This window comes from Aquila chrysaetos, chromosome 1, assembly GCF_900496995.4.
Source record: "Aquila chrysaetos chrysaetos chromosome 1, bAquChr1.4, whole genome shotgun sequence".
Classification (NCBI taxonomy): domain Eukaryota; kingdom Metazoa; phylum Chordata; class Aves; order Accipitriformes; family Accipitridae; genus Aquila; species Aquila chrysaetos.
The window spans coordinates 2,976,383-2,988,665 of NC_044004.1; the positions used below are offsets into that span (position 1 = coordinate 2,976,383).

The 12,283-nt window shown below is 44.9% G+C and overlaps 1 protein-coding gene across 5 annotated transcripts in view; it reads right to left on the reverse strand.

The window, feature by feature from the left end:
• PTPRA (protein tyrosine phosphatase receptor type A) overlaps positions 1-12,283 on the reverse strand; it is a 129,786-nt gene that overhangs the window by 62,004 nt on the left and 55,499 nt on the right. For all 5 annotated transcript variants that reach the window (XM_030016048.2, XM_030016075.2, XM_030016067.2 and 2 more), the window contains one exon: positions 7,912-7,983. In XM_030016048.2, coding sequence (XP_029871908.1) covers positions 7,912-7,983 — 72 coding nt within the window. The remainder of the gene's footprint in view (positions 1-7,911; positions 7,984-12,283) is intronic.

Genomic DNA, 12,283 nt, shown 5'->3' on the forward strand with positions numbered 1-12,283 from the left:
GGGGACATCTAGTCTAGCAATAGGATTAGAGCGTGCAAGCAGAATCCCTGTCCTCTCCATTGAACATTCATTCAAAGATGCAGACTCGGAAGAGAACATCCAGCCAACACCACCACTCCCGCTGCAGCCCTCCACAAGGAACCCCAGGTGCAGGAGTCATTCCCAGGGTTTCTGACTTGCATGTCTCAGTTTGGGGAAGCACTGAAGGGCAGAGCTCCAGCCCTTCCAGATAATTTGCTTTTTGCTCAGATTTAACTCTTTCCCTCCAGCTCCTTCAAGCTCATGCTGTTCTGCGTCATGCTGTCCCACCATTTGCCTTACCACGTCTATAACTTAAGAGTTCGCCTTTGGGGTGAAGGAAGCGAGATGCCGGGCATCCCGGCAAGCACCCGCTCGACGCCCATCACTTCTTCCTCCGGCGCATCTCTGAACACACCTCTCCGAGTCTTCCTGCGCAGATTAAAATGCACCAACGCAATGTGCATCTTGACCACACAATGTGCATCCTGACCAACTGCTCTCCTGAACAACCCAACCCAGCTGCAACAGTTACTCGAGACATCTTTCTGCTGCCTCATCTCTAGGGTCGTTTCCCTCTCCTCCTGCAGAGCTCTCACATCCCCTCAACTTTTCTCTGCAAGGAGGAACACTGCACTGGGTAACACGCAACAGCTAAACCCAATGGACTGCAGCTGCAGATACCTTCCTGCTCAGTCACACCTGTACCTCAGAAGCTCAGATGTCAGTTTAGATGCCATAATATCCACTCATTTTGCGGGGGTATGGCAGCATTTAATCCTCAAAACTAGTTTGCTTCAAATACAAAGCTTTTTGCAAAAACTAAGACACTGGTTTCCTTAGTGGCATGGTCTTGTTCACTCGATCTTGTTGACTTCTCCAACCCCCTGTACGAGACTGGAAGCAGTCTACATTAATTTTTTTTTTTCTTTTTAGATTTTTTTTTTAAGGACCAGGTCTCGTTGAACTTATAACCTATAAACTTCCTCTAGAACTACAGCAGTTTGACCTTATGCTTCCTCAAAGCTCAGTACAAGGTAAGACCTGAAGTTGCCAAGAACATCTGCTGAGCGAGGTGCAGTCAAGCCAGCATGCTGTACCAGCAAGGCACCTTGCAGTGGGGAAAGGAAAGAACAACGCAGAAGTAAAACGCAGCTTCATTGTAGTATAAACTCCATTTATATTTGAAGTACTTTAAAGAGCTTTTTCCCTCCCTCCAGCTCCTCGAAGAGCTCCTTGACCTTGCTGAATTGCTCATCAAGGCACATGCACCACATCAAATGGAAGCAGAATGTGGCCAAGCTGCAACATTTACTCATACACAGCCCCCATCCCCACAAATGCTCTCTGCGGCAGCAAAACCTTATGGATTACAGTATTTGTTTCCCCAAAATATCATATGCTTCACCCAGTACACCACCCTCCTCCTGCACTACACCAGAGCTAGCTCATACACTGGGCAGAAGCACCTGGGTAACAGAGAGGACAGGCGAGAAAGGGAGTATGTCTTACAAAACACATCAGCCTTGACGGGTATCTATAAAATGCATTCAAAAAGCAAGTTTGGGAATTAAATTCCCTGTCACAGAGCAACAGTCAACCAAAAGCTAGTGTCCCTCTAAAACTGTCCTCCTCCTTGGTCCCCAGATAACCCTTCCACCTTCCCCAAGAAACAATTTACCTCCTTCCCCAGCGAGCACATCCCTTGGCTCCGCGGGTACCAACTGTCCTCTCTCTCAATCAAAGTGTTATTATATTTGGATGAAGCTCAGAGCAACTGGCTGGGCTTGTAAGACCGATAACGCATTTTGTCTCAGAACTGGAGGATTTACGCATCAAAAGCTTGTCTGCGTCTCCCCAACTGCAGCAGTTTACCTCCTATTAGATATTACTTCCCATAAAATGCACCTACCTTAGACCATCATGGGTAAGGCATCACAGCATTTGCAAATACTCTGCTCTCCCAGAGAATAAGTAATTATTCCAGCCGGTCTTATCCCCCTGTGTACATCCACATACAAAAAACCCCCAACCAAATATCTGCTTGCCCTCAGCATGACTCTGTGTGAAAAGGGAACAGGTCCCTGACCAAGCATCAGTGGTTCCTCACCGCAAGTAGACCATACACGTGTATAATATAAGTATGACAAATCCGTCTAACCACCGACTGGAACTGCAAGAGGTCCACGCGTCGCTTGCCAAATTCCCACAGCATATGTAATTTTTTTTTCTTTCTTTTTAATCCCTGCATAAGCCACAGAAGATTTAGACAGCAATATTAAAGGAAAAGTCACTGGTCAAGGGAGAGAGGAAAATACCGGTGATGGTGCCAGCCCAAGGACAGGGGATTTCCATGCTTTGCTCTTGGAAAGACCTGATAGGACTGATATATTTGTTTTAGCTTTCAGCAGGGAACTTCAAGGGTTCGGACTAAAAAACACCTAAATAACATTACGAGAATTGAGTGCTGGAAAAGGCGATATGAGAAGTTAATGGTGTTAGTAACCACCGACCTGTCTAATCCCATCGCTGACCTGCACCCGGCTGACCGAATGTATTCCTGAAACCTGGATGTGGTTTACAGCACACAGTAAGGTCTTGGGGCAAGAAACCTATTGGATGCAATTCCATAATTTCATGGCTTTTGGTTTATATCAGCTGGACCAGATGTTCTCCTCTGGCCCCTCCAGCTTCAGTGTCCTCCATATTTGGTACCATGAAAAAACTGTCACTAAAGTAGCTGCACTTGTGTCTTTACCAACAAAACCCACATCTGATTAGATTTCCTCTCCTTGTCTTAACCAGGCATTTCTGCCATCTGGTCTACCCAAGTTTTTGAATACCTCTGTACAGCCACTGATGGAAGCCTCCTGTGCTCCAGGGAGGCCACTGCCACCTGAAGTTGGGGTTGCTGAAGACCTTTCATCTGCTCTTCTCTGTTTTCCACCATCAGATAGCAGGGATCTTCTCTGTTAACACAGTCTCCTGAAACGGCGAGGATGGGGGGATGAAAAGGTAACGTCAGCATGAAGGATGCCCAGAAAAATCAGGAACAGGCACCACCGATTGAAAACAAAGATGTCCCTGTGCCACTCAGTCCTTCAGGGGCATCTCCCGGCTCCCAGCAATGATGAAGGAGCCCGCATGTTGTCCCTTCTGCGTCTTCACTTCCTCAACTTGTCATCTCCTATTATTTTTCTGACCAGGAGTAGATAAACTCCCCAGTGGCGAGGAACTCGCCTTCACATCTGTTATGCAATATTGATCAAGCAGAGCAACGCAGGTTTGGCTGCAGCTAGTAAGCATTACTTGCTCAGAAAAAGATGCATTTTGAGCTGTAAAAATAGTCATTTAAATCGCCTAATATGTTACCTGCCCAGTTTGAAGGATCAATTTTATTGAAAGAGATGTGGATCAACTCAACCCTTTCATGGGACCAAATATAATCAAAGCAGAGGTGTGTTTGAAACCATCAACATGAAAACAATCGTTCCTATGGACTGAGGTCCACCAGTATCAGCAGTAACTGTGTTTAGCTATAATTAGCACTGCTTGATCTCACTGGAGACACGATGTTGAGAAAGCCCTTAAACTTAGCAAGCAAACGCCACTAAAAACTGAACCCAGGCTGCAGACTGCAGCTGCAACCCTCCTGAAAGCTGAAGCTGTGGCTGCTACACCCTGCAGAAACAAGGGCTGGCAACGTATTTTCGAGGCAACCACCAGCTTGGTGCAGTTTTCCGTTTGACTCAGGTGACAGGTATGTCAGCTGCTCGAATCAGTTTTTCAGGACCGAATTTCAATAAAAATGACACGACTCAGAAGGACGCAAGAGCAGTTGGTGTCTGTGCACTGATAGTTATGCCAAATTAACATAAAAATGAGGTCTTCCTAAACACCTGCAAGAGGAAACCTGCTTGCAGAACAAGCTACTGAAAAAAAAAAAAAAATTACTATTCAGGGAGGTAGTTGTCAGAAATAAGACAGAGTGTGGATGTGTGTGTTTATACACAGCAGCTCCAGGTACGGGTTGCAGGTCCCAACATGCTGCCCGGTGTGGTTTCTGTAAGCAGTTGTCTCCTTCACGTCCCCAGCCTGCAGTCAGCTTCAACAGCCGAACGCTGGAAGTGTGTGCTTAGTCCTGACGGTCTGTGAAACAGTTCATACAAATCCCAGGGTATTTTTAGCATGCAGCAGGCCAGGTCAGCTCACATCGGTGACGAGAAATTCCATGTAGCTGTTTGAAGCTTCATAGGAAAGAGGTGGGGAGAAGTACCTACGGAATTTAGGAGCACCAGTAATTTGTGATTTCAGGTCTCAGGGCAACCTCTGCGCTTCCAAAAAGCCCTCCAAGGGTCAGCCTACACATCAACAAATACCAAAATTTGACAGCAATTTTAAAGGTTTGAGAAGGACCACAGCTGTTGGTGGCTTCATCTGAAGCTACAGGAGCAAATCTTCCAAGCGGGGGAAAAAAGCACTTCTTGGCTTGGACACCATCCAGTGCAAAAGCCACCAGGGTGAACCAGTGCAGGACTGAGATGGGACCTAACCCATCACCTCCTCTTCGTTTCTCCTGCAGTTTGCTCACAACTGCATGGACTCAATGAAAAGATCAAGCTATGGCACCATCGCACTTTTTTGAAGAGCAATCCTTAAGAGAGAGGGTGCAGGGTCCGACTGCTGCAGCAGCCGGTGACTCCACGCTGGCGGCTACAGCTGGAGGGGACAGAGCCACGCAGCAGCAGCACGCTGATGACAAATTAAATTTCAAGTTAATACGGGAACGCATACCAGAGGAACGAGGCAACCACAATTACTGACTCTTATCTCGCAGGAAAGATCTTTCAGTTATTGTGGGTAGCACCGAAAACATCAGCTCAGCGATCGGCACTGCTGGAACCAGTGAGAAGAAAACCACACATGTCAAGCCCTTCTGCAAATCTACAGGGCACGTCCGCTTGGCTCCCACCTCCCAAAACATGTTGGCAACACAGCTGGAAAAGGCACAGGGAAGGATATGGATGGTCTGAAGGTAGCAAATAGCTTTGGATGGATTTTGTTGAAACAAGATACGTGGTTTTAGTACTCACTCAATACAACACGGCACTCAGCTCGGCACTGCACCAGTATCGATATGACTGCCACCTCCACGCTTGGATGGTTTTCTGCCCTTTTGAGTAGCTTGCTGTAAGCCTGTACTTACCTCCAACCATATGCACAACCATAACACACTCAAAAAACCCACTGGTGCCAGGACACACACACAGCCTGGATGGTATCCGCATCAGATGGCGATTATCAGTGTATCTGGCAATGTTTTGCATTCTCAAATACAGACAGCTCAACACAATGCCATGTCTCCATCACATTATACACCTCGCTCCTATTGCTTTCAACATGCACTGGTGCTCTTCCTGACCCAGGACCATTCACACGAATGGTGGGACCACTAATGCCCTACCTGTCTCATCGCTTACACCTGCACCTGATGCTCTGTGTCATGGGGATTTATTTCAGTAAATGAAGAAATTCTCCTCCTCATTTTTCCCTATTAAAGCCAATTTTTGAGAAAATAAGTACATTACACAAACTATTTTAGATGAACATCCCAACATGTTTACCTTAACCTTTTCTACTCTCTACAAAAAGAAAATAAAGAATTAGAAGCAAATTATTTAATACCATCAGGTTTAGTCAAATTTTAAGTGAGGATGACAGGTTTAGCACCCATGTAGAATTTTGAGTAAAATAAAAAAGCTTGCCTTTCTACATGAAACCTGGTTTTAAGTCACCCAAACTTCAAGTGATTCTTTCATTGCTCTTCTTATTCCTGTGAGACACTGTAATTTTAAATATTGGATAATTTAAGTCTGCAGCTTGAAGGTTTCTTCAAAACATCAGCTTCTTGCTTTTTGTAGACAGACTGATGACACTGTAGCTAATTTGCTTAATTAGCGATTTACAGAAAGATCTCTCTACGAGAATGTGAAACCCTTCAAATGAAATGCTTTAAGTGCAGAATCAAGAGACCATCCATAATGATTGTTTACTCCTATCTTCTACGTATTTTTGGGCCACACTATTTCAATCAGCAGCTCCTGCGATTGATGACATTATACTTCCTAAATACAAAACTGCACTCTGCAAGAGGCCAAGCATAATTGTCCCAAGTTTCTCCTAACAGGAGGATGTTGCTTTTTAAAAAATCACGCTGGGATGACAAGGAAAGAAGTCAGCACATAAAATAAACACACACATCCAGACGCTGTTGCACAGACCAGAAGGAGTCTTCCCCTTGGTTTCAGCAGCTTTGTTTCTATTACTCCATCTTCCCTTCCCCCAAGCACTTGGCTTTTGCTGACCGCTGCATCCAAGCACACAAATCCTTCTCCTAATGGGTGCTCTGGTACCGTGGAGCACAGGGAGAAGGCTTGCACAGATGTTCATTTTGTAAGAAACAATAATTCATGCAAATCCCTGCTCCAAGCAAATTCCACAGTAGTGCATCTTATCACAAGCCAAACAAAAAGTAGAAATACATTTGAGAACCATAAACCTGTATTAAAAGAATTTGCTCTTGTTACAGCTTGAATTTCCCCCTCTCCCTCCAACTACTCAGCCAGTAAACTATCCGACACTAAACACCAACCAAACCACTAATTCTGCCCGTGCTAATAAGAAGTGTAAACCCCAATTGCAACATAAAGCAAAGCCTGTGTTAAAGTACGATAGATGTAACACACTCCGCGTTCACGCATAATACTTTCTTACACATTTACAGTCCGAATAAATGCATGAACAAAATCCTCGCTATGATGTTGGTCTCACCAAACACCTCACAGGGCTCCAAAGCAGAACATCCAATTTTGCTATATTTAGGGTATTTGCACATTGCAGAGGTTTGTTATATTGGTGGGAACTCAGAGACAGCTCTACCACCTCTTCAGGCTTGTAAATTGAAATGTTATGAGAGTGTGTAGAGCAAAGCCTGGAAAGGCATAGGGTTCTCTTGCCTGAGTAAATCCAAGACAGCTTTTGCACTGCAAATCGCTTGCTCTCTGCTCCTGTCCTCCTGGGTTTTTTTGACTGCAAGGGGAAAGGTTGACTCACATTTAGGAGTCTGTATGGTGACTACGGTGAAGACCCTCTTTCCTATTGCAACAGGAGGCAGAGACCAGCAGCGACCATTGCACCACCCTGATGATGCTTCTAAGCACAACAGCCATGGCAGAAATGACCCAGCAAGACAAGAATCTAGACATTAAAATATCATAAAAACCACTCATAAATATATTTAACTCTGCACACATTTGTGTTTTGTTTTCCAAGGTTGTCCAATAGTTTAGTGCTTTTAACATCAGGGATTTTCCTCCATTTCATTAATCAAGAATTGAGTACTCTCTTGCCACATTTGGAGATAGACCAGCTTTCCACAGAAGCTCAAGATTATGAAAATAAACTAGTAAAATATATTTTTAGGTTTGGGGTTTTTTTTTTTTTTTTAGATGGCAAGTTAGAACCTGAATTCCAACTCAACCACTACGTTTCAGCAGAACAAAAAAATCCCTGTGCTGAGTGCTCTCAAATAAGAGTCATGCCCCTTCCAACTCTGCACCAACAGAGACCTTATTATCCTTTGGGGGAGGAAGTCAGATTTTTTCCACTTAGTTACATTCCCAGGTAGTTCTTAAATAAGACTTCCCTTCCCTCTGTGTTTAAAGGGACACTTTAACAAAAGTTAATGTCTTGGCTGTGTGCTGCTCCATACTGCCATCGTTGTGTACTGAACCCTAAAATAGAGTGATGACTGGCTGGCCACTGGCCAGCACGATTTTATTTCAAAGAGAGGACAAATGCCAAGAGGCCAAAATTAACAACACTTCTTCCTACCTTAATTATTATAAGCAAATCGTCCACCTGCATGTCATTAGGAGCCCATAAAGGTTCTTCCAGTGGTGCCCCCTGCAAACAAACCAAAAAAAAAAGCTTTTAAAACCAAAGAGTTAAAATTCAGCAACATCTTTGGACAACAGTATTTTTACTGCTGCCAGCAAGGTGATTCCACTTCATTTTACCTATATGCAAAATGCTGCTTTTCATTATTGCTCAAGCTAAAGACACACTTGAAAAAATGAAAATAACTTTTAAATACAGAAGGCAAAATCATGGGAGTTTCCAGGGTTAAAAGTGCTTTTGGGCAGAGGCAGCAGCAGGTGATTACAGGTCAGCAGCAGCAGTTACAAATGAGAAGGAGCTTCACAGCTCCTGAAGGATGTTCACAGCTTCACTTGATAGGTGCACTGCTGTTTGTGGTAAAGTAAAGCAAAGCTTAGGAGGGTCCACAGCTAGAAGAAGTAGATAATTTTTATCGTAGTGAAGGCACCATATTCACCTTGGGCTCCTACTAGTATGTATTTACCCAGGTGCAAGCGGTTGGGGCATGTGAAAAAGCAGTTCCGTGTATGTGCATTTATTCCCACCCCAAGGGAAGGGGCCAGAAAGCCACACTGTGGTCACTGGCACTTCTGATGGCCACGTTCCAGTGAGGCAGCCATCAGAGGACTTCCCCAAGCCCAAATGTCTCTGGATACAGACTTTGTAGGATCAAGTGCAATCCTAAAGGGAACGGGCTGAAGCTTGCCCCTGTGGTTCAGGTGACCTGCAGTGATGTTTGTGATGTTTTCATGTGTCTGCACAAAGCAGCTTCCCTCCCCACCAGCTCTCGGATGTGGGTTCCTCACTCCATCGCAAAGCCGCACCGCAGGGCCTCGTGGTGTAATCATGAAGTCGAGACTGTTCTGGTTGATCATCACTTTTACATGACAAGCCAAGTCGCTCCCGCTCTCTCCATCTCTGTTCTCCCTCCCAAAATATGTTTTACCTACATCAGCTCTGAGGCAGCAGCAGGCTCCTTGCAGGAGTTTGCAGAACCAACCCTTCCTTTCACTAATCGCAGCTTCTGGGCTGATGCTATACAGTAAGAAATTAGAAACCTGAGGCACTTCTAGATTTAGAGTTGAATATATTTAACCAAGTTAATATTTTTTTCCTATCGACATCTCTTCTCCCCAGCCTTGGGCAGGATGCGACCCAGCCATCTGCTTTGTCGGTGCCAAGTAGCTGTGGAGCTCAGACATAATCCCCGGGTGATCTCCTCGCTGCTTTTCATCCTACTCAAGTGTTGACTCGAGCACTTGTTCAATTAGACAAGTCTCAGCACTTCAATCAGATAGGCGCACAATGCTGATTTTTACCTCCACAGAGAAGAAAAAGTCTGATTTAGTCGAGTGTGATAGAACCAGGATCTTCAAAGCAATGAGACCTGGAGATCACGTCTGCTCTGAAGTCTGCCAGAATCGCTGCTTAACCCGAGCAGACCACCAGCAACCAGCAACTTCCATTTTAAGAGAAGTTGAGAAAGAGCAGATTAAAAAGACATTGGATCTGGCAGGGAGGAGGAGACCTGGGTTACTTTCCCGCTATTTCTTTTTTAAGGCAACTGGAGAACGGCTGAGGCGTCTGCTTTTCTCTTGTCTCTGGCTCAAAGCGAGTAACCCACAGATGTGCTGAACTTGCCGGTCCCCCTGTACCACTTGCATTTTCTTCCTTATAATCCAGCATTTCCTGACACCTCCCAGCAACACTGCTGTCCTGAGGCAGAGGGGTCTGGGGGCTGCAGAAATGCGGTCCAGCCTTCAGCCTGTCCTCTCCTCCCTGTGCAATGGGGATGAGGTCCTTCCATCCTCCAGTTAGCTATATGCATCTAAAACAAAGGGGTAAATTTTACAGGACCAAATCAGGAAGCTGGCATGAGCAACTGTGCTGTCAATATTTTCATGGTCAATTTAATCCTTCATTCATAAAGCTGCCAGATTCAAAACGCAGCCTCGGACAGTGCTAAGTGCAAGAAAAGTTGGAAGACTTTGCATTCATCTCCAGCTTCAGAAAGGCTGATAGAAGGAAGGACTCCCTTTCCCTGCCATTATCAGCATCATCTGAGAGTTAAAAGGGAATCGGCAATGAAGCTGAGTTTTTACAAAGCCTGGAGAAAGACACATGCAGTAGACGCTCATGGCTCCTTCCAGGATGAGGCCAACATCATGCTGAAGGAAAAACGTACACTGGGAGGTAATGAAAAAAAGCAAATGCAAAGGCAGAATGAAAACAAAAGAGCCTATAAAAGCTTATAAAAGTCAATGCAACACATTTGAATAGGTTTTAGAGCAGGTTGTGTCTTAGATGGCTGTAAAAACAGATCAGCAACAGCAGAAGAGAGTAATTCATGATGCATGCATGACTTGCAGTGACTCATAAACCTCGTTCCTTTTAACAGGTAAGGAGCGCGGTGCAGGCATGCACTCAAGTCACTCGAGTATGTAAGAGTAGAAACATCTTATGTTATACATACTCACAAGAATATCTTACATCCACATCTGTTCTTAGAAATTAGTCATACGGCCTGCGTGTAGAGGAAACACGATTGCCAAAGAGCAAACGTACAACAGAACTGAAAGGAGGTGGCGTGTCCCACATTCGGCTTATTCAGCCCTGGCCACATACAAGCCTTTCCACTCATCTGCCGTGCCCTGACCCCACTGTGCCCCAACGTGCCAGCAATGTAATCCGCTTGCCAGATAATCCTTCAAAAACGCGGTATCCTGAGGATCTGGTGCAGTCAGCTGACTGCGGTAAGCCATGGCTGCAACCCACCGGCCTCGGGAATAGTAGGATTACTATTTGTAATTATTATTAGTGTATGTTAGTTGTATGTTTGGATGAAAGCAATTTAACCAGGTAAATGTATACACTGTTATAGCACATCAACAGTAAGGAAGGCACGCTGGCTATAGGAAGGAACTTCCATTCTCTACAGCCAAAATTCAATTTTCCGTCTGGCAGCATTAGGAAACTCAACACTGACCTGATCCAAGTATTTGTGGACAATGCTGTAACATAAAGCTGCTTCAGAGCCTCAGTTATGAAAGAAACCCCGGGACTCAGCAGCCAAATGTCTTCCAGTACAGTGCTGTGCTGAAAGATTAAAGACTGCTTTGCAAACCTTGCAAGCAAAGTGAAGGAGAAGGTCTACCTTGTGCTCTCATATTTTAGATTCACAAGACAAAACAGTTTTATTGGTAAGATGTCGGGTAAATTGGTTGTGTTTGTATATTTTTTAAACCAACAAATGAAAGATTAAGAGCTGTGTGCTTGCAAGCTCACCCACAGGCTCCATCCCCTGGAGATGGACTGGTCCAAGGGACAGTCCTTCAACTGGCAGAGCGCAAGTTAATGCCAGAAGAGAGTTCAACCATGCTTATATCTCAACAAATAACAAAGGCAGCTTATCTCACAGAGCTTGGGAGCCCCAAAACTGCAGCTCGACTGGTGGCTTCCCATCATCAAATGGGAAAATGCTATGGATGATGAGTTACGTGCTTGGGAGTGAACAGCTCCTAGTAATTCAGGGGTGTCCAGACACCTCAGCTGAGATCAGGGCCCTATCATGAGTTATAAAGAACTGTAGGATGTTCCTTCCCTGAAAAAGCAATTACATCTGCAAAGAGTACCTACAAAAAGATGGACGGGACCATGAGAATGGTGCCATTCCTTGGTGTTTCTTCTCTCCCAGAGTAGTCCAAGCAGAAGGTCAGTGACCACACTGGTAGGAGAGCCCAAACCCAATTCACAGCCTGGTACCCTGTTTTACCCACTCCATTAAGGCTGCTACACCTCTGCAGCCACTCTCCGTAGCAAACAGGCATACTTAAAGTCATGGGAATGAATATTTTGGTGGATATGGTGGACCAGCAGGCATCCAAAACGAGAACTTCACTCAAGCTGCGCATTTCTGTGCTGGATCATCCTGCTCACTAAGGAAAAATTTTACAGCGCAACACCATTTCTTTTATAAAAATGACGAATACAAGCACACAAACTAAGAGGTCTCTTTTGGAAGAACCCCGCTGAGAAAGTGCTTTGGGAACAGCCACACTAGGTGGGACTTCAGACAAAGACAGCAGGTTTGTTAATCAAGAACATTAATGGTATAAAACTTTACACAGAAAAATGTTCAAAATCTGGGGTTGGCAAAGATGGCTTACAGTTATAGGACTCCTCCATCTCTTATTAAAATAATTAAAATAAAAGTAAGGCAGGTATTAGTTGGCTAGACGGCCCCAAATCCCGCCGCCTGCGTAATCCACCTGAAAGCCAAGTGTATCAAGGCAAATTAAAGCTGCCTTTAATCCATGCAAATCTCAGC